The sequence below is a fragment of the Hydractinia symbiolongicarpus genome, chromosome 8 (genome assembly GCF_029227915.1).
Source record: "Hydractinia symbiolongicarpus strain clone_291-10 chromosome 8, HSymV2.1, whole genome shotgun sequence".
NCBI classification, from domain to species: domain Eukaryota; kingdom Metazoa; phylum Cnidaria; class Hydrozoa; order Anthoathecata; family Hydractiniidae; genus Hydractinia; species Hydractinia symbiolongicarpus.
This window is the reverse complement of record NC_079882.1, coordinates 21,541,412-21,562,830: the sequence shown is the minus strand read 5'-3', so window position 1 is coordinate 21,562,830 and position 21,419 is coordinate 21,541,412. Positions and strand designations below refer to the sequence as shown.

The following is a 21,419-nucleotide window of genomic DNA, read 5'->3' as shown; positions in this document are numbered from 1 at the left end:
CAGGCATAGCAATGTCGATCGGAGTAACGAAAAGCAAATTTTCGTTCTGACAAACGTCGTAGCGATAGACGTTGGTATACCACGTTTATCTGCTATCTACTCAGCAAGACGTTGATAGAATCTCTTGCATTCTCTTCCTAACCCACCGTGTGTAGAAAACACCAAAGGTGTAAAAGAACCATTTTCAACCTGCAAAACCCTTTCGTTGTATAACCTTTTCTTTTCTTGCTCATTTCTTTCATAGCAACGTTTGATTTCTATGTTCCTATACCTCTGGGCGTTAAGGTCAAAGACCCTGACATCGCAGAATACCCGTTGGCCAGGAATCCAGAAACCAAGTGCGCTAACATCTAATCGAGCTTCATTGGATGTGATCGCACTTTTCTGGTCAAAGCGTTCGTTTTGTAGTGGAGCAAGCATCGGTTCAATTCGTACGTCTTTACAAACTTCTTTCAAAAGTTGAGCAGTTATATCACGAACTTCGTTATGGCGTTGTGTGACAAACCCACCCTTTTTGCAGGATAACGCATGAGCAAGATCAAACTTTGAGCCACATGCACATTCAAATGGTAACCTGGGTAATTCCCAGTTATTTCGAATTCTCAATGCGTCGATATAACTCAATGAGTATTACTCCGTATAGAAACCACACTCCGTACGTCACAGCGACGCGCTTGTCTTGTTTTGTAGTGGTAAGCGAGACAAATCAAAATAGTTGGTACGCAATGGTCCGTAATTGTTTATTTTTGTTTACGAGTCAAGCAGTTAAAATCATGTCGGTGATTGAAACCAGCAAAATCATTGAGTTATCTGAATGTAACCTTGAAACTAAAACATTGCTTACTGGAACGTTATTAAAATGGATGGATGTTATTGCTTGTCTTTCAGGTAGGTGAACCAGTTTTAGTAGTTAGCTATAGCTAGCGAATTTGCATTTCAGTATTTTTCAGACTCTTCCTGTGCTAAATATTCTGAGTGAAAGGCTTAACTGCCCACCGAGGCTTGAACTAACTTAAAATCTTGAAAAGTGTGACATTGGCACGTATTGAAGATTTTAAAATTATTTTGATTAAAATGCTGATATGTCCATATCAGCTGCAAGTACATGTATGGGTATAGATGCCCATCACAGTGGCCTGAGCCGGAATGACCTGAAGTTCAAGAATACTTACTGGTGTTTTACTAGAGAGGCAATGAAGAATAGAAAAGGTCTAGAAGCTTATAACCAATATAAGTGGTTGGGTTAGAACAGTCTTCCACTATGAAGTTGAACCCAGCAGGAAATTTGTTATCCTTAAAGCAGATGTTTTGCCCTCACAAAGATTAAATGAAGCACTGCATGTTCCATGGGTACTGTTTTTCTGTTCATATTTATCAATCTTTAAGGACTCATATTAAGGACTCACTAAGTCATCCAATAAAAGGCAGCGACTTTGTGAAAAAAGAACTTACTCAAGTAAAAACAAATACAAGAATTTTTATTGTATCAATTAATGTACTTAGGTGGCCTTTCTCTTATATTTGTCAATGACTATAGAATGGTCTCCCGCCCTATTTATATCTTATACTTTAATGAGTGAATCTGAATGTACCAGAAAGGAAATGTAAAATGCTTTCTCATCATTACAATAAAAAAGCCCAGGGCTTGATGACATTATTGTAAATATTGTAAAAAAGAGTTTATGACATTATTGAACCATATCTATTTTATGTTTTTAGTCTTTCATTAAAGTATGGCCAGTTTCCAGACCAACTAAGTAATGCTAGGGTGTTAACAGTATTTGAATTAGGAGTAAACTTTGATGACACTAATTATAGACCTATTTCAGTGTTGCTATGCTTTTTGAAAATTCTTGAACAGATAATGTATAACTGTCACTACGACCATCTAGTGCAAAGAATTATTTATATAACAAACAATTTGGTTTTCAAAAGCATCATTCAATGAACCATGCAGTCATGGAATTGATAAGTGAACTATTTTAAAATTTTTATGTTAATCCAGAAAAAAATTTAAGGTGGTGCAAATTACTTTACTAATTGGAACAATGCATAGCATACATCGATACAAAAACACGCTTAACTATAAAATGCGTTGTTTCACGAAGGATCCATTCTTGGGCCCTTACGGTGTTTTGATTTTCATAAACGACTACACCTTTTTCCATAATATTAAAATTTATTTGCTGATGATACTATTCTTTTTTTATTCTCACACGAATATTAAAAATCTCTTTAAAACAGCTGACCAAGAACTTGTGCTTTAAAGTAAATAAACTTTCACTCCATATAAGTAAAACTAAATATGTATTATTCTATAATGGTTACAAAACTGATGATATTTCACTCAAACTACATTTGCTTAAAATAAATAATGTAAGCATAATGAGAGAAGCGTAATTTTGAATAAATCATTAACATAGAATAAACACATACACACTCTTGAGAAAAGAATCTCTGAAAACGCAAGAATATTATATAAGGTTGAACGATGCTTTAATCTCCATTGCTTAAAAAACCTTTTTTTCTTTCTTTCATGCACAGTTACTTATCATATTGTAATATATGTTGGGCAAGTAATAATGTAAATAAATGTTTATAAAGTTCACAAAGGTCACAATAGTAATGCGTGATTGAATTAGATAGATTGTGTCCTTGGACACAATATTCCAGGATAAACTGCATTTTGCTACCAAATAGAGATTTATAAGAAAGATAGTAATGAGATTATTACAATTAAACAAATTGAATAACATATACTACACCATTCCTCAATGGGAAAATAACTTGTTTTTTAAAAGCTTTTGACCAATATTGCTCGACCCCTTTTCACCAGTCTTTATTGATCTGAAGAACAAAACGAGCCTATCACAAATATCCACAATGTTCATCGTTATGGTTGTAATTGAGGTTTTACTGCAAATTACAAATAACTTTTCAATCAAGGCCACCATATGCCACATCTTCCACTATTTCAACAAAAACACATTGATTGTATAATTTCTATTATTTAGCTGAAAAGCAAGCAAATGTGCCATGTGTTACAGCATCCGTAGATGACCTTCAATTGATGAAATCAATAAGGTATGTCTACATCCTCTATGCATATTTTCCTTTGTTTTCCGGGGGTGCGTTCATGGCTGGTTTAGCAACAAAATTTAGCAAATTCCCTTGAAACGATTTCCTGGAATTTTGATAAAATTAAAGACAACCTTGAAATGCCTTAAGAAGTTAATTTTGCAGAAGAAAGACCTGTCATTTTAATTTTAATCAACTATATAAAGATACTTTAGTCAAAAAACAGCTTTTTAAATTACCCAACCTCAGTAATTAAACTTAACTTAAGTCTAAAATGGCATTATAACACCAGTGTTACACTATAAGCCATCACAAATAAAAAAATGTTATTCAGGAATAAAAAGAGTTTAAATTAGATTTGTCAAAACCAAATTGTATGGACACTAAATCTTGCCTGTTTTTAACAATGAGGATGTGGATAATCAATTTCAATGACTAGAATTACCCTTTACACAGGAAGAACAAAACTGATAAGATTAAAATCAGAATCTGGCATTTAAGGTGAAATTTAAATGCGTGTGCTGAAAAAGGTATCGTGTCCCTGCTTGTACCGAAAAAGGTATTGTATTCCTGGTTAACGAGAAAAAAACATGATAATAATATCGATTTTAAAAAATCTCTGCCGGGTACCATTGTTTGAATTTGCTTTTCTTATTTTCTCTAACCATTAATTAAACCATGTTTAGTTTGGGTCAAGTATTGCTGTTGAAGGCCTGGATTAACCGGTCATTTAATACAAGCATGGAGGTATATTTTTTTATTGAGTTTGATTACTTTCGATTACTGTAACTGCAGATGTGTATAAAAAATATGTATGCTTGATGTACACATGACTTAGCATTTTTTTACTACACACTTCTTTTTTTATAATAATATCCAAGTTCTAACCAGGCCGGTCATTATTCTTATTTCTCCATTGTTTTTAATCTTAAAATCCTAGCCTGATACTCTTATGAACCTTATTTTTATTAACGAAGGGATGTACTACATTCATTTCATCTGCTACAGCAACCTCTTCAACCACTGAATTATTAATTTATTTTGTGTCCTTCAGGTTGAGGTGTCTGTTAAGACTGAAGACACAACTACAATGGAACAGAAACACATTTGCCAAGTAAGTTGAAATATAATCCCTTTAATAATGGCCATCGTCGGTCTGTGTGTCCGCGAAAGCGGCGTCCCGTAACGGAAACACAAAATTTTTAAAATGCGCACGAATATCAAATGCGATATATTTTTATCCACTTTTTTGCGACGGGTAAATTTAAAGGACAAGAGAACTCGACAGGCGACCCCATGGATTTTTTCACGGATTAACAACTAGTTTATAGTATAATACCCATATGCAACTGTCTGTCACGCAAAATGGTACCGCAAGTAGCGAGACAAATGCAATGCGATATAAAAAGAACGGGCAAACCCGTGGATATTTCCACAGGCTACCGACTAGCAAACCTTTTTTCTTAGAATAGATTTTTCTTCAAGAGTCACTTGAATCATCAATTTGATATACAAAACAATTTTAAGTGGCTGCTTATAATTTTATTATTGGTGTTTGTTATATATGTCTATATATGTTTTATATCCTGCATAATATTTTAATCCAGTGGGAGTTGTAAGAGTAGATCCAATGAGAACTGTGAGGGCAGATCCAGTGAGAACTGTAACCAACAATCATGCAAATACTACACATACCAGTTAAAAATGTTTTTGTGTTTGCTTATGTTTATTGTTCAAAATGTTCGTAGTTAAAATTAAAAAAGATTATGAATAGAGTTTTCCGCATGTACCAATGAAATATTATTGTTTTTATCCTGTACGCACTCTGTTAGGCGTTCTTCACTTTTGTGACGCAACCAGATGAAAATGGCAAAAAGGTGGGTTTTTGTTTTAAAATGTTTTATCGCTTTTATTTGTAGTTCCTTCCAACTTGTAAACAAAAAATATTACTTAAAAGCTTGTAGCAGACTTTGCTTTATTTTTAATAGCAACTTGTTAAACCAGTTTTACCAGAGAGTAAAAAAGAGAAGACACAGTTTAGATTGGCAAATGAAAGAAAGAAAATGAGGTGTGTGTGTGTGTGCTTTTAAACATAAAGTTTAAAGTACCTTGGTGTTGTCTATTCTTGTTGAATTTCAGATTGGAGTACAGAGCATCTCTTAAACGACTGGATGAATCTTTTGATGATGGAGGTAATAATACATATGCAATATGCGAAATACGAAATCCCAAATAGAAGAGTAAATTATTTATAAAAGTTATAGTATTACCTCTGAGTTCACAATACGTGAAAACGAGATGAGCCATATTTGCAAGCAATTGTCATGGGCAACACACATTCAACACTATTGCTCAACGTTTGTGGAATCAGTTTATTAGATAATAAATATGTCAGCTTTTACAATGTTCAACTTGGAGTTGGAGATATAATTCTCTTACATCTGCTTCAGTTATGCCCACTGTTGAATCTATCTTTGGTAGTGCACATGAAGTGCACATGAAACATATAGTGCACATGAAACAACAATTTTAAAAAAATATTTCTTTACTTTGATTGTATATACAAAGTAATAAAGTAGAATCCTTGTCAGTAAAAAAAGCGGTTGATTGTATAAGACTGGTCCAAATATGTCCATATCTTATGTCTACTAAAAACAAATAATGATATAGATTGTGTAGTTCTTTACAATGCAATGCTTTTATTTATTGTCAGTGATTTAAAGTTTGATTGAAACCCATATAAGCGACAATATGCAGGTGAATAAGGTATGCTATCAATATTATAGGTTTTTCGTTTGATGAAGATGTTTTTGAGGATGCTGAAAGTGTCGATGCTGCTACAACCGCTTGTACTTGTGTTGAAATTGTTTTGCCACAACATGCTAATCATCATCAAACAACCTTTGGTGGACAGGTAAGTAATGCAATGCAATGCACTTTAATGTAATGTAATGCAAAGCAATGTAATTTAATGTAATGCAAGGCAATGCAATGCGATGCAATGCACTTTAATGCAATGCAATGTAATGCAATACACTTAAATGCAATATAATGCAATTCAATCCAATGTAATTCAACGTAATCCAATGCAATATAATTCAATGAAATGCAATGCAATATAATTCAATGTAATGCAATGCAGTGCAATGCAATGTAATTCGGCATCCTCCACATTTCCACGCCTCCTCTAACCCCCCAATTCTCTGCAGTTTCAAAAATCTGTAAAAGTAGGTTTTTTGAAAACTTTGTCCTCAAATCTCCTTAGTGTTAGTTTTACAAAGTTTAATGGTAAAATGCTTGAAAATGTTATATCAGTACTGCAATAATTTGTGGCGTCGCATTTAAAATCCCCTTAGATCTTAATATAGTATAACTGAGTGTAAATTGTGTACATCAGGGGTGGATCTAGGAAATTTTCTTAGTAGATCATGATGCTGCGCATCATGACCTATTAAGAAAATTTTAATATACAGCTGTGGATCTTGGCGCTGTAAGCCCCCCCCCCCCCCCAAATGGGGTTCGGGGCAAAGCCCCGCAAGCTTTCGCTAAAACGGGCTTTGTGAACCCTGAAATAGTCTTAAACGAGGACAAAAAACAACCTCGTAAGCAGACGTTTTAGGCCTTGATAACAGAAACGAAACATTCTCATAAACGCCCCAGCACCACATAAACACTTCAAATAGAAAACAAGAAGCCCCTGCGGTTCGAAGATTTCCGTCTTAGTCTGGAAAGTTTTAAAATTTGAAGTAGACCTTGAAAACGGAGAATGGGGTAAACAAATCATTGAGTATACTAATTCTCAATTATTATTGTAACTAACCTGCAATGTTAAAATACAACTTAATAAATAAAAAATAAAATAATTTTTTTTACATATTATATATATAGTACTCTAAAGTAATAGTAAAACTTCAACTGGAAATTTTTGAAACTGATCTGGAAAATTATGGAAATTTCAGGATACAAATCTTGTTATATATGAACATGACGATTCCAATATAATAACTTCTGAACAAATTTAGTTTCAATGAATTATTATTCAATTAATTCAGCAAAAAATACATATTAGCATTTGAATATTTCAGTTTTTAGGCCTTTAAAATTCACTCTCATTGAAGATTTTTTGAAAATGCTGATGGTGCATGGTTTGATAACAGCTGATCTAAAGAAGAAAGTACAAAATGAGAAACATGAATACAATTTTACCATAATTAACACCAGGTTGTTTTATTATTGTGTCCTTTGTCTCTTTGATTTGAAGAGGGAATTTATTAAAAAGATACAAATCAATGCCATGTGATGCACATGGTATATTATATATATATATACATATATAAATATATGAGCATAAATTTCATCAAGCTTGCTTTCGATATCTTTGTTAAACAAGTAACATATTAAGCAGGTGATACATGACTTTAAAACCTGTGGACGATATACACAGGATGCATTTTGTGGAAAATGATTAATATTGAATTCAACAAATTTTATCATTTATTATCCAAATTCTGGAATTTGAATTTCTTTATGGAGAGTCGATTAGTTTCAGTTTTTCATTCTGAAGAAAATAATTGTTTTGTGTGACGAATCCAAAAAGTTGAACATCAGTTCACCCCGGACTGTTCGGTGCAAGCAACAATAAACTTTTGAAAACTTTTCTGCAGAAGATAAAAAAAAATAAAAAATCCTGTGGTAAATATCTTTTTATCTGATATAAGTTATTTTATTCCCTGTTTTCCCAAAAGAACAGGAGTTGAGTGTTCATCCCCTCATGGAAACATTTCGCAAAGCAGGACAACGGTTTTTTGTTGCTGGCGAAAAAAGGTACTCTAATCAGAGAACTATTTTGTGTAGCTTGCTACCTTGATAACTAGTGAAAGTCAGCACCAATCCAAAAGAGATCCAAATCAGCACCAAAAAGTTGGGATAGCTAGCTAGCTAGCACACTTTTTCCACTTATATATAAAATAATTCTTACCTGATAAAATACATGAATTTAAAAACATAGTATTTAGCCAGTTCCCAGCTAGCTACATCAATAAAGCTACTACGACATAGTTAGTGGTCAGAGTAACAAAAACGCATAGCTATTATAGAAACAACAAAGGATAAACAGAAACAACTCACTTCAACGTAATTGCACAACTATCCTTCCTTGATTTCACATAGGTAGGCAGGCAGGTAGTATTCTGCATAGCAATTTCTTCGGATTAAACCAAAAGTAAGTTGCTTTTGCAACACGTCAGTAGATGGCAAAACAGAATTACATTTAACCTTTTTAATTAATTCAGCGTAAATTTGAGGTAGCTCATCAAAATCCTCGTTTTTGAAAACTAACTTCACACGCTCTCTCAAGCTCTCGCAAGCCATGTTGAGAACAGAAAGAATCTTCCGCATGCCCTACTAATATTTATACCAAAACTAAACTATTTTGACAGGTTTGTTCAAAACTTTCTGACTAAAAATAGGTCAGGCCCACATAGGTTGATTCTAATTCACGGTGAAAGCCTCACGGGATAACCTAGAGCCAAGACTGGCTAACACAGGTCAGACCAAAATAGGTTGATCCAATTTGCGTTAGGAGAAAACAAGGCTTAATATTTCGATCTTCACATTCCGGGTAAATTCGACAGAATTCGATTTCGATCCTCGGCATTTTTTTACTAGGTCGCGTGACAGGGTTGACCTAGTCTAAATCCGCGCCTGTACATCTTCCTAAAATCGTCTTAAATGTGAAATTGTTACATCGTCTGTATTAGAGTGCTGTTCTAACGTGATTGCCAGTTATGTATGCTTTTTTGCCGTCGGTCGGTTTAAATCCTCAAAATTATAAAATTTACAGTGTCTTTTAATTACAGTTAATGGCTTGGATGGAATCGGCAGGAACGATCTCTGCGAGGTAATGCAAACACTAAAAGTTAGTTTGGGGGGGGGGGTGTTACATTATGATGTCCTGCGCCTCTCGCACTAACAACAAGTCATTTTTGTTTTGTTTTATTCTTTAGGAGAATGTGTCACTCACTACCACGTCTTGTTGCTGTCGATGAAGTATTTTTCAGAGCACCATCAAAAGTTGGAGATCGAATTGTTATTAAGTCTAGCGTAAATAATACATTTGATAAAAGGTACAAATTTTTTACTGACAATGTTACTGTTTCCTTGCACTTTCATTGAAAAAGCCTACACGAGGAAAATCTGTGTCACTACATATCACAAATGAGATTCGGTAAAAATAACGATCAGTTATAATTTTAATCACTGATGAACCTCACATTTTATAGTATAATGACATCATTTCCAGATCCTTCATCTTCACTATTTTTAGACATTTTGTGGTGTACTGAAAAATAAATCAATTCTATACAATTACCAGGTTAAAATTAGATGCGAAGACTCGTCATCGGATACATTTCCCTGCAGGAACACTACTTTGAGGCTCATCAGTGTGTCTTGCGGATGGGAGTGTGACTTGAAGATGGGTATTGAACTCATTACTGGCTCCTTAGGTGTTGAAAATGGTTCGACTATGCTCTGAGATATATAAAAAAGTTCACGTTATTTTCATAATATTTTTGTGGAAGTGTGGGAGGGCACTCATTGTAGGCTGTACTTAAAAGAACTTTTTCTCTCTGACCAATGAATTTGCCTTTTATCAAGACATACTAAGTACACTAAGGACACTAAGTTAAACCAGATCCAAATTATGAATTTGAAATACCAAGGGTGTGTGTGTGGGCAGGGGTAAGAGGGTGGTACAGGAGCTTAGCGTGCTTACGCAAAAGTTTGGGGCAATAATAAGCTGCGGTCCACAAAGAGCATTTAAAAAGTCCGAGAGAGAAACTTTTTCTTCTCTACATGCACGATAGAGTGCGCAGAACCTTTTTTGTTTATTAAAAAAATGTTAGTATTTTTTTACTGTAGATGTCTGGAGGTCACACCTCATATTTTTTTTCTTTTCGCATATTTTGCAGATTATCCATATAAAATATGCTTTTGTTTTACTGGCATTTTAGCATGGAAGTTGGAGTGCGTGTAGAAGCCTATGCTGTTGGAGGTGAAACCAGACACATTCAAAGTGCATACTTTACTTTTATCGCTCCTGACGGAACCGGAAACCCGATGCAGTTACCGAAAATTGCCGCTTCATCAAAGGTGCGCCTTTTTTTGATAGACACTTCCAGAATAATTCTCCTTTGATATGCCGTAACTTTTAATCTACTTCTTATGTAACAGTGTTATTTGACGTTTGCTTCGTGACGTCTGACGTCAGTCGTCATTTTTTGTTGATGTTATCTCGACACAGATAGTATCTTATGATGTTATCATTTGTATTGGAGAGGCAGAATCTACATTTAATAGAGGATTTCTAGCCGAACAAGGTTTTGCTGTTAAATTCATATGTTGGCCAAAAAAAGTGATTTTAAACTAAAAATAGCGAAAATTGTTCGTCAAATTTTATATTTCAGTTTGAGGTTCCTTTTCGGCTATGTCAAAAATCCCGAAATTCCTGTAACGATTCCGCGTGAGTTTAAGATGCGAACGTGTACTGTAGCATTTTAAAGTTTTTCTACTGGCTCCCTTTCTAAACATTTGGACCGTTTCTAAGCCTACCCTTGCACAAAATTAACCATTATTCTGCTCTGTTATTTCTATGTTCCTCGTAGAAAGGCTATTCTTATGATGTTGAGAACAAGTTTTTTTACTTTGGGAAAGGCTGTTATATTGAGTCGCGCTCGGGTTGACAACATGATATAGTCACACATTCCTACGCATTGATTTCTTACATTCATTTACTACAATACTGTCGAAATGTCCCGCCTATTTTTCATATCTACTCGACTAGATACCCTCATAATCTATACATAGGAATGAAGTCTATTTTTAATTATTCATCGGATAGGATATGATCCGGATATTATATTTCCCTCTCTTTAATTTATATTATATTATTTTATATTTTTTGAGCCAGCTAGTTTTTTTTGTTTCCTTCTTAAGCCTGCGGGCAATCATCCTGTTATTTTATTGGAGTGTTTATGAAGGAGGAGAGTTAGTCGACAATGTTTATCCAACCTTAACTTGATACTTCGCTATGGCAAATGTATGTTTTCGTTATAATAATATCACTAAGGTATCAAGTTTTCAATAAAAAATCAACGATATTATATTTCAAACATTCCTTACATTTCCGTGGCTCGGTACAAAGTGCGGGCATGTTTAGCAAGTGCCTTTTCCACAGCTACGGTTCAACCCATGCCATGTGGGGAAATTGGGTAGGCATGGCCGGTGTATACCTGATGTGTACATTCAGAACATGCGACTCACAGTAACAACAATGTTCCCAGCACTAAAGTGGATATCCTGTATAAATATTCGGAATAATGTTAGTTCCATTAATGTAAAAAAAGGAAGCTCTTCCGTTTTTCAAGATAAACTATCACATCCTCAAACATCCTAGTTGGTAATAATTGTTTTTTATAGAGAGAGAGAGTTTTAAACTCTTTTTCTCCACCTCAGGGTCGCTGATTAAAGTAGGTGCGGTCGCTGTTGAACAGAATTCTAATAGCCAACATTAAGAAATTCTATAAAGTAATACATTTCGGCTGTAGTCCGTAGTTTTGTGAAAATAGCCTGATGTTTCTTTCACATTCTTTTAAAGGCTCTTCAGCAAAAGAACTGTCAATCAATTATTACATTATTTTTTGTGAAGTGAATGTAAAGTGATTTCGAAACAAGCAGTTTTAATGATATCGTGCACCAATATTTCCAAAAGAAAAACAGTTCTGCTAAAAGTCCTTCTCGTGATTTCGGGTTCGTTAAAAGTTAATTTTGTTTGTTTGTTTTCCATGTGTGTCAATTGCCGATGCTATTATGAACGTTTTATTCTCAACAATAGAGATCATTCTAACAGTTTTTTCTCCTTCGTAAATTTTCCCACAGCCGCCTGAAGTCGTCTGGTTAATAACCTGCTGTCTCTTTTTGGTGTATTTTAAACAGCTAATCCTATTAACTGAAAAGCTGACAACAGACAGGTTATTCTGCTATGCAGTTGGCAAGCGACCGGAGAATTGTTTAATACCACTCAATAAAGACCAGGCTGAGTGTACGGAAAGAGAAAGATCTTAGCATTAACGTTTAGCATAATAAGATTTTTTATCATCTTAATCGACTTCCTAAGAAGCATACAAGAATAACCTGAGCAATAATGCCAGCATACAGTTCTTTGGTCGCCTGCTGGCACGCAGGAAATCCACTGTTATCTTGTTTATACATGTTTGTTCTTGAGAAGGATTTAACACTACATACAACCTTCTTAGCTACCTTGGTAACGCAATTTTTTTTTTTGCATCTCGTGTCAGAAAAAAAACGAGTTCAATATGCCAATGTTTTATGTAAAACACACGAAAATATTGTGTGTGGTTTTGGCTGAACTGTTTTCATTATTTCGTTTTATTGTGTTCCATCATCTTTGAACTTTTTTGTATGTTATTAAAAGTGTTGCCAGCTGTGAGGTCATCGAGTGAATGATTGTACACGTGAGAGCTACATGAAGGATGAACGCTGCGAGAATGCCAGAACGTCAGCACGCAGCAGGTGACATGAGTAACATCCAAAAGATAGAACATTGATAGCAGTTGGATGCATTTTAGAAATTTGTTTGTTTGTGAACTAAGTATACTTGACTTTAATCTTGCCATTGTGTGGAAATATGCTGTACTAGATGTGTTATCTTCCTCCGCATACAGTGAAGAAAAATTCCAATTTTTCCTGCGAATGTTTCCTTGAAAACAACCTGTGAGAAAATATTTTTCACGAAAAACGATTGATCGGAATGTTTTTCATCTTTCTTGATTACAACAATAATGCGCATTTTAATCGTGTTTTCTTGCAATTGGAATAAATTGTTCACTTGTGACATCATGTAATATTTCGGGAAACTTAGACCTGACAAAACTATCTTCGTTTTCAGACTCCTTGTTTATGAAAACGTCGTCACGGTATTCTGTAGTCCAGTTCAGCAACAAGAAACCATACATTCTCTTTTATAATTTTAGGAATAAAAACGTTTTAACAAATCAAACATTTGGTTGCCGTCTTATTTTTTATTTTATAAAACCCTGTTAGCTAACTGTATGGATAGACCTGCACTAGAGATGCAAACCCAATAGAAAGCCTGTTCACCATTTAAGATATTAAGCTCTGTGTGAAATTAGGGGCTCCCTCTATGAAGTGAAGAAGTGAAGAAAACTCGCTGTTTGCTTAATGAAGAGTTAAATGCATTTAAAAAAGCACTAGGTTGGTAATGATGTGTATACTTTTTGTATTATAAAAAGCCTTGAATAACAGACTTATGGTTAATGAAGAGTGTGTTTGAGTCTTTCTGTTGCTGTGTGTTCTTTCTGAAGACTAACTCATAGCTGCACCAGGTAACATATCGGATTCGGTAAAACAAGAATAAATTTATAAGAAAAATACAATTATACAACGAATGAAACCAATAAAATGTAAATTGGCAAGCCATTTTCATTTTTTTTCCAACTCTGCGCTCACGAAAATCACCTCAATGAATGAGCGAATGCTTTATTTTGATTGGTGGAGAAGATAACAAACACTGTGTTTTTGTTCCAACCCTCTCCGTGTGAACAGGTTGTAGGATTCCGTCTCATGCTACTGTGAAAATTAATCTCATGTTTGTAAACTTTCCAACAGTATATTTTTATATATTTATCAAGTCAACTTCCTGACACTTTTTGATGACGTAAACATAGAAGTTTGTTTTGCACGTTAGTGCAGAAAAAACGTTTGAACAAGCGAGTCTAGTTACAGTACAAGTTACAAAAAAGACACCACGTTAGATGCTTTGGAGAAAAAAAACTTTTATCAAGTTGGAGAAAAAAATAGTATTCATTCGTATTTTTAATAATTTTCGAAACCTTTCTAAAGCGGACATCAAGTAAAGCGAACACCTTCAACAACGCCATTTTCCCAGGAACGGATGGAATAAGTGTAATGGACAGTTTATCGCAGACACTTTAATATAGCGTACGTGTTTTCAAAATCACAATTTACGTTACCCCCTAAAACTGACCTCTCTATAGCGGACAAGCCTAACAACAGCTGATTTAAAACAAAATTGTTATCTTTAGGCTTCTTGTTTTTCCAAAATCATCCCATTGACATACTTTAAAAGTGAATTCACTGGACCAACCCACAGCAGATATTAAAGCAATAAATACGAATTTCAGAAGAACATCTATGTAGCGTACACCTTTCTATAAAGGACAATTTTTTAAAGTCCCCATGGTTGTCCGCTAAGGAAAGGTTTTTTTGGTCGTCAAAATTTGGTCGTTGAATTTTTAAGTGATTCCTGGGGGGTCAGACTTCCTTCGTTTTTTCAAATCCGTTAATAGATTCTGTGTGGCTTGAAATAACTCATTTATTACGTATTAGTGTGAAAAGTGGAAATACTAAAAAAAAATATCGAAGTCAGCAAAAATAATGTCTTTTGCAAAAAAAATGTTAGGAATAAGGAAAATAAAAACAAACAACAAATATTAACCACAAAACATAATTAGCCTGTACTTAATTTCAGGAAGTGAGTATTGCTTCAACTCCATACCTCAGACTTATACAACCGTTGTTGTTTTAATATAAAGGGATTTGTCACAAGCTTTGACGATTTAAAAAAGAATACAAGGTGCTTACCGCCAGCTATTATGTTTTGATAAGTAAATAAGTTTAAATAGCTCACAAATCAAAACGGAAATTCCAACGAGCCAATAGACATCGTTATCAGTTTGCTGTTTAATTCTTGTTGACAAATTAGAATCATCTGGCTCTTTGTGATGATGGTAACGGGACACAATGCCTGTATTTTAAAGCGCGATTAATAGGCTGAAGAAAAGAATTTCTTATGTTAACATGTGGTTTCGTGGTCGTATGTTAGCTTAGATGGTATTAACTTTTAAGTGCGTCTTATGAAAACCGAAGATGTAAAAAAAAGTTAGCGCCTATTTGTGAATCGGTTTGCAACGACAAACTTCGTTTTAATTTGTTTTTAAACATTTTAATCAGCTCGGCTAATTAATCCATTAAAAATAAGATTAAAACCATCAAATATTTTTTAATCCACTGATATTTGTTTGTTGTAAAGTTAATAAAAAACGCGGCCGTCCCCCCCTTACTGAACTTGTCAAATGGTTTAGCATATGCCAATCTTTTACTTCCATTCGTCAACGACCGTCCGATGCTGTGTAGTATACAACTGCTTACTCACTATAATTTTTTTCATTCGCTAGGTCAGCTTTTTTTTTTCTTCAGGGAAATGAATGAATCAAATCGAGTTGTTAAACCTTTTGCCACGAGGAAATATTTTACTCTAGACGCCCTTTCTAAAATAAGCGCCCGGGCGCTGCCTAAGTCTTTAAACAGAAAAGAGAGGTGGACGCTCAACTTATAAAAATGGTGCTTTAAAAGTAGAAGAGTTGGGACTTCTCTTTTGAACAGTGGAATGCATTCGAGTGAATATAAGTAGATATTTTTAATTTCTGTAAATTTTTAAAATGTGGTTGTGGTATCGCTACCCATACCTGCAGTCCGTCACGCAAAAAAAACTGTATTTGATAAACCGCGAAACATTTCGCAATTCTTTTTGGAATAATTTGTATGAAGAGATTATCACGTTTCATAGTCAACTACGTGAAGTAATGACCTCTTAATGATGACTGTATCGGTAATCTAAATTTTCGTTAGTGACTAATAATTTTTTCCGACCAACCATTTTTTCCGACCTTTTTTGTCTTTTTTTAGTGCATTAAGAAGCAAAACATCTCAAAAAAAGAAGATACAGAAGTTGGATATTTTCAGTTTAAAATGAAATTGTTACGTAGAATGAGAATTTTTATCACAAATAATCTTTGCTTTGAAAAAATTAAGTGGAAAAATGCAAAATGTTGATAATATTTAGTCTTTAAGAGTACAAGTGACTAAGCTAATTTTACTGACTAATAATATTTGTCAACTTTGTATTTCAATCCTGCTTTGGCTTGATAAATTTTCAATTTTTTTATTATATGTCTTGTTAGTAAGAAAAGATGGGAATAACCTTTTTTTTTTATATAAAAATTTGATCATCATGGATAGAAAAGGGTACGAAGCGGTTAGGAAAAATTTGACCCAGTTGTTTATCTCCGCTGATTTTTATTATTTTCATCTCTCCTCCCTTAAAAAAATTTTCCAGATAGGGGAGGTACTGCAGCTATAAAAGCGAATAATATTTTTGTTCATTTTTTTCGACCCGGTGAGATTCTCTGCGGGGTATGTGAAAAGTTTTAATAAGCGAGTTTACGATTTCATCTCTATTGCTAACAAATGTCTCGTTTAATTTGGTTGGATGATTGCATGAAGAATTTTTCTTCAATACAAACTTAATCCTGTTATTGAGCAAACACATGAATAATGTATAACGGTTGGTTCGTAGATTTATTCAAACAATCGCGCTCATAATTACAACTAGCTGAGCACAATACAACACTTCTCCGCCTATTTGAAAAATAAGCTCACTTTCAATCTGTGTTTCGATCTTCAATGGAAAGATCCTCGGCTAGTAGCTTTTTATAAAGACTGCCCCTCCTCTCAATCTCACCACGAATTTATCAACTTTATTAATTAACTGTTTTTACTGACTTATCTCCATTCTTATATGGTTGTTTTGCGTGTATATAAAAGACATGTGTTTTCTCATTTTGTAGAACTTACAATAACAGTGTGAAACATCCTAGCGTTTTTTTTTTCTTTTCTTGGTGCGTGTTTGTTCTCATGACTAATTGTTCATTTCTCGTAATATATCCTGCAGTTTATTATGTTGTTCATGTGCTCTCCATGTGGCAGTCTGGTTACCAGTCTTTTTTCTGTTTTAAGCTAACCAAAGCGCTCTTTTCTGCTTTTCGGGAGTTGCTTTTGTTTGTGCGATTTGTGATATTGATATGGTGCGATAACATATCATTTTTCTTCCTGTTTTCTCTATGTTTTCGAGTTTTACAACAAAATAATTTATAAATTTAAAATTGCACAAGTTTTTTCTTTTATTTTCGGTGACGTCACATCAAGATATTCGAACCAACCTTTTAAAGATATTAATCATGGCTTTCTTTAGTTAAAGGAAATAACAGTTTTAAATTTACTTTCACCATGTTTATGTTTTGTTGTTTACTATAACCTGACTCTGTTAAAGACCATGAGTTAAAGATAAAATAATTTTTCATGATATTTTCCGATGTTGTTATGGAAACAATTTATTGGTCGAAATTAAAATAGTTATGATTATTCGCAAAAATTCTGTCTCCGCCTTTTTCGCGTCGATTAAAATCTCATACCGCTGCGTTGCTTCAAATATTACCATCAGTTAACTGTACCCCATACCATTTTTTGCTGACTCATGTGGAATTTAGCGTCACGTGATACGCTCATTGGCATAATTTACGAGCCAACGTGTAGGCATGCTAACGGTCGAGTATAAAAAAAATTGCGATGGTGGAAAAGTATTTTGAAAAGCCATGGGAGCTTCCTTTTAATTGTTTTCTAAACAAAAAAAATCCGGGTTGGTTGTACTTTGTAAAAAACGTTGATCCCATCAAAGTATGCCAAACGTTTGTTTCCTGTGAGTTATATTTCACTAAACTGAATTAGCTTAAAGCAAAACAAAATCGAAAGGAAACACCTTTAAATTTTATCTCAGTATTAGTAAATTTTTAAATTCAACTTCGTGACCTTTACAACTGCAACGTTTAAAAAATGCACGTTCAAGTAAAAAATTTAAAACAATGACAACAAACTGCTAAACGGTATTAAAAAGATCAGATATGAAAAGAAAAAACTCGGTATATTCTTAACTAGTCGACCAACCCCGTGTAACACATTATTATTCGCTTGACCAACAATGTTGACATAAACTTGTCCTGGTCTAACCTGTGTGATAATAATTCGTCTAAGTTTTTCCTGTTTTCCACTTTCAAAAGTTTTTTTTTCACTTTTCATTAAAAGTATAAAAATTGATAATATTGCGTGAGTTGATAACATTAAGTGCAGAATTAGAATATATTTCCTCGTTTCCTGAAATTTATTGCTGACCCAGCTGTTTTACACAAAAAAGGTTTTATTTTGTTTGTTCATATGCGTTGTATTGTGGGTAAGGTTTTAATGTCTGCTGTATTGTGGGTAAGACTTTAGCTAATGTCGGCAGAAATTTTTGATGGAACTCGGTTAAACACTTTTTACTCGAAATACATGTCTTTAGCGGAACAAGGCTGTAAAAACACATTTCAGCTTTTTTAAAGTATCAAAACATGAACTGGTTTAGAAGAAGCTATTTTCATATGAAGGGTACATTGATAGCTTTGTGGCTTCATGCGTAAAGTGATTAAAGGCTACACCTTTGGTAGCAATAATAAATGGTAATTCTAACTTGTCTATGAATCATGTATGCACGACGTGACTTGATGTCACACCTCATGTATACATCCCAATAAATAGGTTTACCGCAATTTACCATACATCAATGAAGTATGAAACAGCCTAAACTACTAGCCTACTTCAGCCTAAAATATTCTCTCTAATATATGTATAAAAAACAACAACAAGCTTAATGTACTATAAATTTTATTCTTACAAAATCTAATTTTGGTTTCTATATTATACAAGGCAACACAATTATATACACATAAATACAGGTCGGTTGATGCACATATATATATACATAGTATATAAACACCGTCTTTAAATTACTTTCGCTTACGTAAATTTGAACTATATTAATACAAAAAATAAAATTCTCTTTTAGATTCTTATATATTTTTAAATAGGCTAACTGTCGAAGGAAAGTGCCTTCTTAATGTGTTCTATGTAACACGCCATTTGTAGCGAGCACGATGTGTTTGTTTTGAGGGAACATGTTTGTGTTTCGGAGCAAGTGGCTCTTGAAAGAACTGTCAATAATATGGAAAGTTATTTGGCATTTTGACTAAAATGCTTCCCATATCTAAAATTTAAGCGAAGAAAACTAAATTTTAACAAAAAATTAATTTCTTGGAGTTTGAAATTTGTGACTTTGACATGAGCACTCTGCCGTTGTGTGTCCATGATCGTAGGATCTGTAATTATAATGTTCTAAGTACGACGCTGGTACGACTGAAGATAACACAGGTGGAGAGTATAAACGAAACGATGAGCTCCTTCCGATATGCGGGCTTGCTTCACGAAATTTGTGGCTTGATAGGATTGGTGGTGTTGATTCTTGACGATGTTCTTTAGATAAAATATTGTCGACAGAAAATCCAGGTCGGTGAGTTGTGAGAAGGGATTTGTTGTACGCATGCGTCGTAAGATACGGATTATAATAATGAGGATAAAATCGACCGATGCCATACCCAAGTGTAAGGTCCCGATTTCTTGGACGATGGCTAGCTCTTCTTTTTCGAAAGTCACCTTTAGAGAAATTTTTAATATATCGAGGATGAATACCCCAGTAATTTCCTCTTCCATTTCTGGCGCGACCAGCTTTTATGAAACATTCACTTAACGATAAATTATGTCGCACACAGTTTCGCCACCCTTGTCCCTTTTTTAGAAACTCTGGGAAGTGTTCTGCTATATATTCGTAAATACATCCAAGAGGAAGCTTTCTATCTGAGGAGCTTAAGATGGCTTGTGCAATAATTGCTGTGTATGATGGAGTTTGTTTGTCGTTTTTATTATCCTTCTTGTCGTTTGAGATTTTTTCAATTTCGTTATTATTCTCATCTAGTTCACTAGACATTTCAATATCGGCGCCGTCAATATTAACGTCACTTTTGTCGCCGTCATAGCTGTCATCATCGTTATATTCGTTCACAAAGACTTCGTCGTCTGAACCTTCTGCGTCATGTTTGCCCAAAATTTGATCAATTGAGAAAAAGGTCGGCTTTTTACTTGGCATTACCTCACTTTTAACTGTAGGTGTCGGCGATATGCTGAATTGTCTTTGTAATGACGGACTCATCGACGACATATCAAGCTTCATCAAGATTTATTTTTCGTTAAACTTTTGCTAATTTATCAAGTCGAAGAGATAATTCCTCGATGTTATTTTGTATAAATAAAATGGCAACTGTGTTTTATTTAAAAAGTTTTGCGTGTTCAAGATTAACACTTAACCCGCGATCACGTGATAACGTCGAAACACGAGTCAACAGAAAACGTACAATTCACAAATTTCTTCTCTCTTCGGTATATAAAATTTCGTAAATCTTACTTTCAGTTGATTTCTTCTTCTGTGTATTCGTGAAAAAGTTTATTTTAATTTCTACTGCTCCGCCTTCTATCAGTGGTTAGATAGCAACTGATGGGAGAGGAAACCTCAACCGTGGAATTTATATATCTTCACGGCAGGAGACTTTTTACAATATGTTATTAATAAACTAATAGATGATTCAAAAGATGGAGTTATTTAACTATAAAACAAAGCAGATATATTTCAACCTCTGATGATTTAGTTTTGTTATAAGAAGAATTTAACGAACGAATGGCAATCAATATTCTATTCAGATTGTTCCACACGAATGAATTCAACTAATAATTTCTGTATTTACTGATTGAATTAACCTCACGTCTCATTAAGAACTTACCAACAGACAGTTCAAAAAAGTCAATTTAGAAAGGGAAAGAAAAAAGAAAACACTTTTAATACCATTTGCATAGAAATGTAAAAACAACACTAATCCGAACGGATTCAATCGGGAAATATTTGTTGTTTTCATTCATTCGTGTTAAGTAAATCATGCAGCAGTGTCGTCAGAGTATAAAGACAATTAAAACTTACAATAGGCGGTTCCGTTACATGCAGTAGCTGTCTTAATACCCTAAGCATCAGCACCAGGCATATTGATTACGCCTCCCTTAATTACTTAATAACTTGCTAATTTGACTCCTTGTATATTATCCATTTTTCTCTGATGTGAAGACACTCGAAAATCCGAGTTAATTGGATATGTTATGATAGAGAAGGCTTAGTCGACTAGAAAAGTTAAATTCAAGCTGTGTGGTGTTTTCATTTGAGTGTACTGAAGAGACAAATCTAAATTTATCCAATTTTACCCGATTCCGCCCTAGTCTAAACTAAAAAAAACGTTAAAAGATTTCTATTGTTGGTTAATCTCTTTGGTGTGTATGTATGGATGGAGTGGACATGTCCTTTTGCAAGCACAACAAACATAATATTTCCGTCAACAGCATTGCATCCCACAGTTTTGATGACAAGAGTCTTTCCAAACTTTTATTACGTCATGTTTCCTTAGAATTGCTCATGTTAT

At 34.1% G+C, this 21,419-nt stretch overlaps 2 protein-coding genes across 2 annotated transcripts in view; one reads left to right on the top strand and one right to left on the bottom strand.

Moving 5' to 3' along the window:
- Positions 1–721: 721 nt before the first annotated feature.
- The window catches only part of LOC130655632 (acyl-coenzyme A thioesterase 11-like), a 29,673-nt gene continuing 8,975 nt past the window's right edge, over positions 722–21,419 (top strand). The window contains exons 1-11 of the mRNA XM_057458405.1: positions 722–888; positions 3,015–3,084; positions 3,765–3,825; positions 4,133–4,192; positions 4,911–4,955; positions 5,067–5,146; positions 5,218–5,270; positions 5,865–5,992; positions 8,937–8,977; positions 9,084–9,203; positions 10,092–10,230. Of these exons, the coding sequence (XP_057314388.1) occupies positions 726–888; positions 3,015–3,084; positions 3,765–3,825; positions 4,133–4,192; positions 4,911–4,955; positions 5,067–5,146; positions 5,218–5,270; positions 5,865–5,992; positions 8,937–8,977; positions 9,084–9,203; positions 10,092–10,230 (960 nt within the window). The 5' untranslated portion in view covers positions 722–725. The remainder of the gene's footprint in view (positions 889–3,014; positions 3,085–3,764; positions 3,826–4,132; positions 4,193–4,910; positions 4,956–5,066; positions 5,147–5,217; positions 5,271–5,864; positions 5,993–8,936; positions 8,978–9,083; positions 9,204–10,091; positions 10,231–21,419) is intronic.
- Positions 18,716–20,814, bottom strand: LOC130655634 (forkhead box protein fkh-2-like). The gene has a single exon (XM_057458408.1). The coding sequence runs from the start codon at positions 20,129–20,131 to the stop codon at positions 19,151–19,153; it is 981 nt and encodes a 326-aa protein (XP_057314391.1). The 5' UTR covers positions 20,132–20,814; the 3' UTR covers positions 18,716–19,150.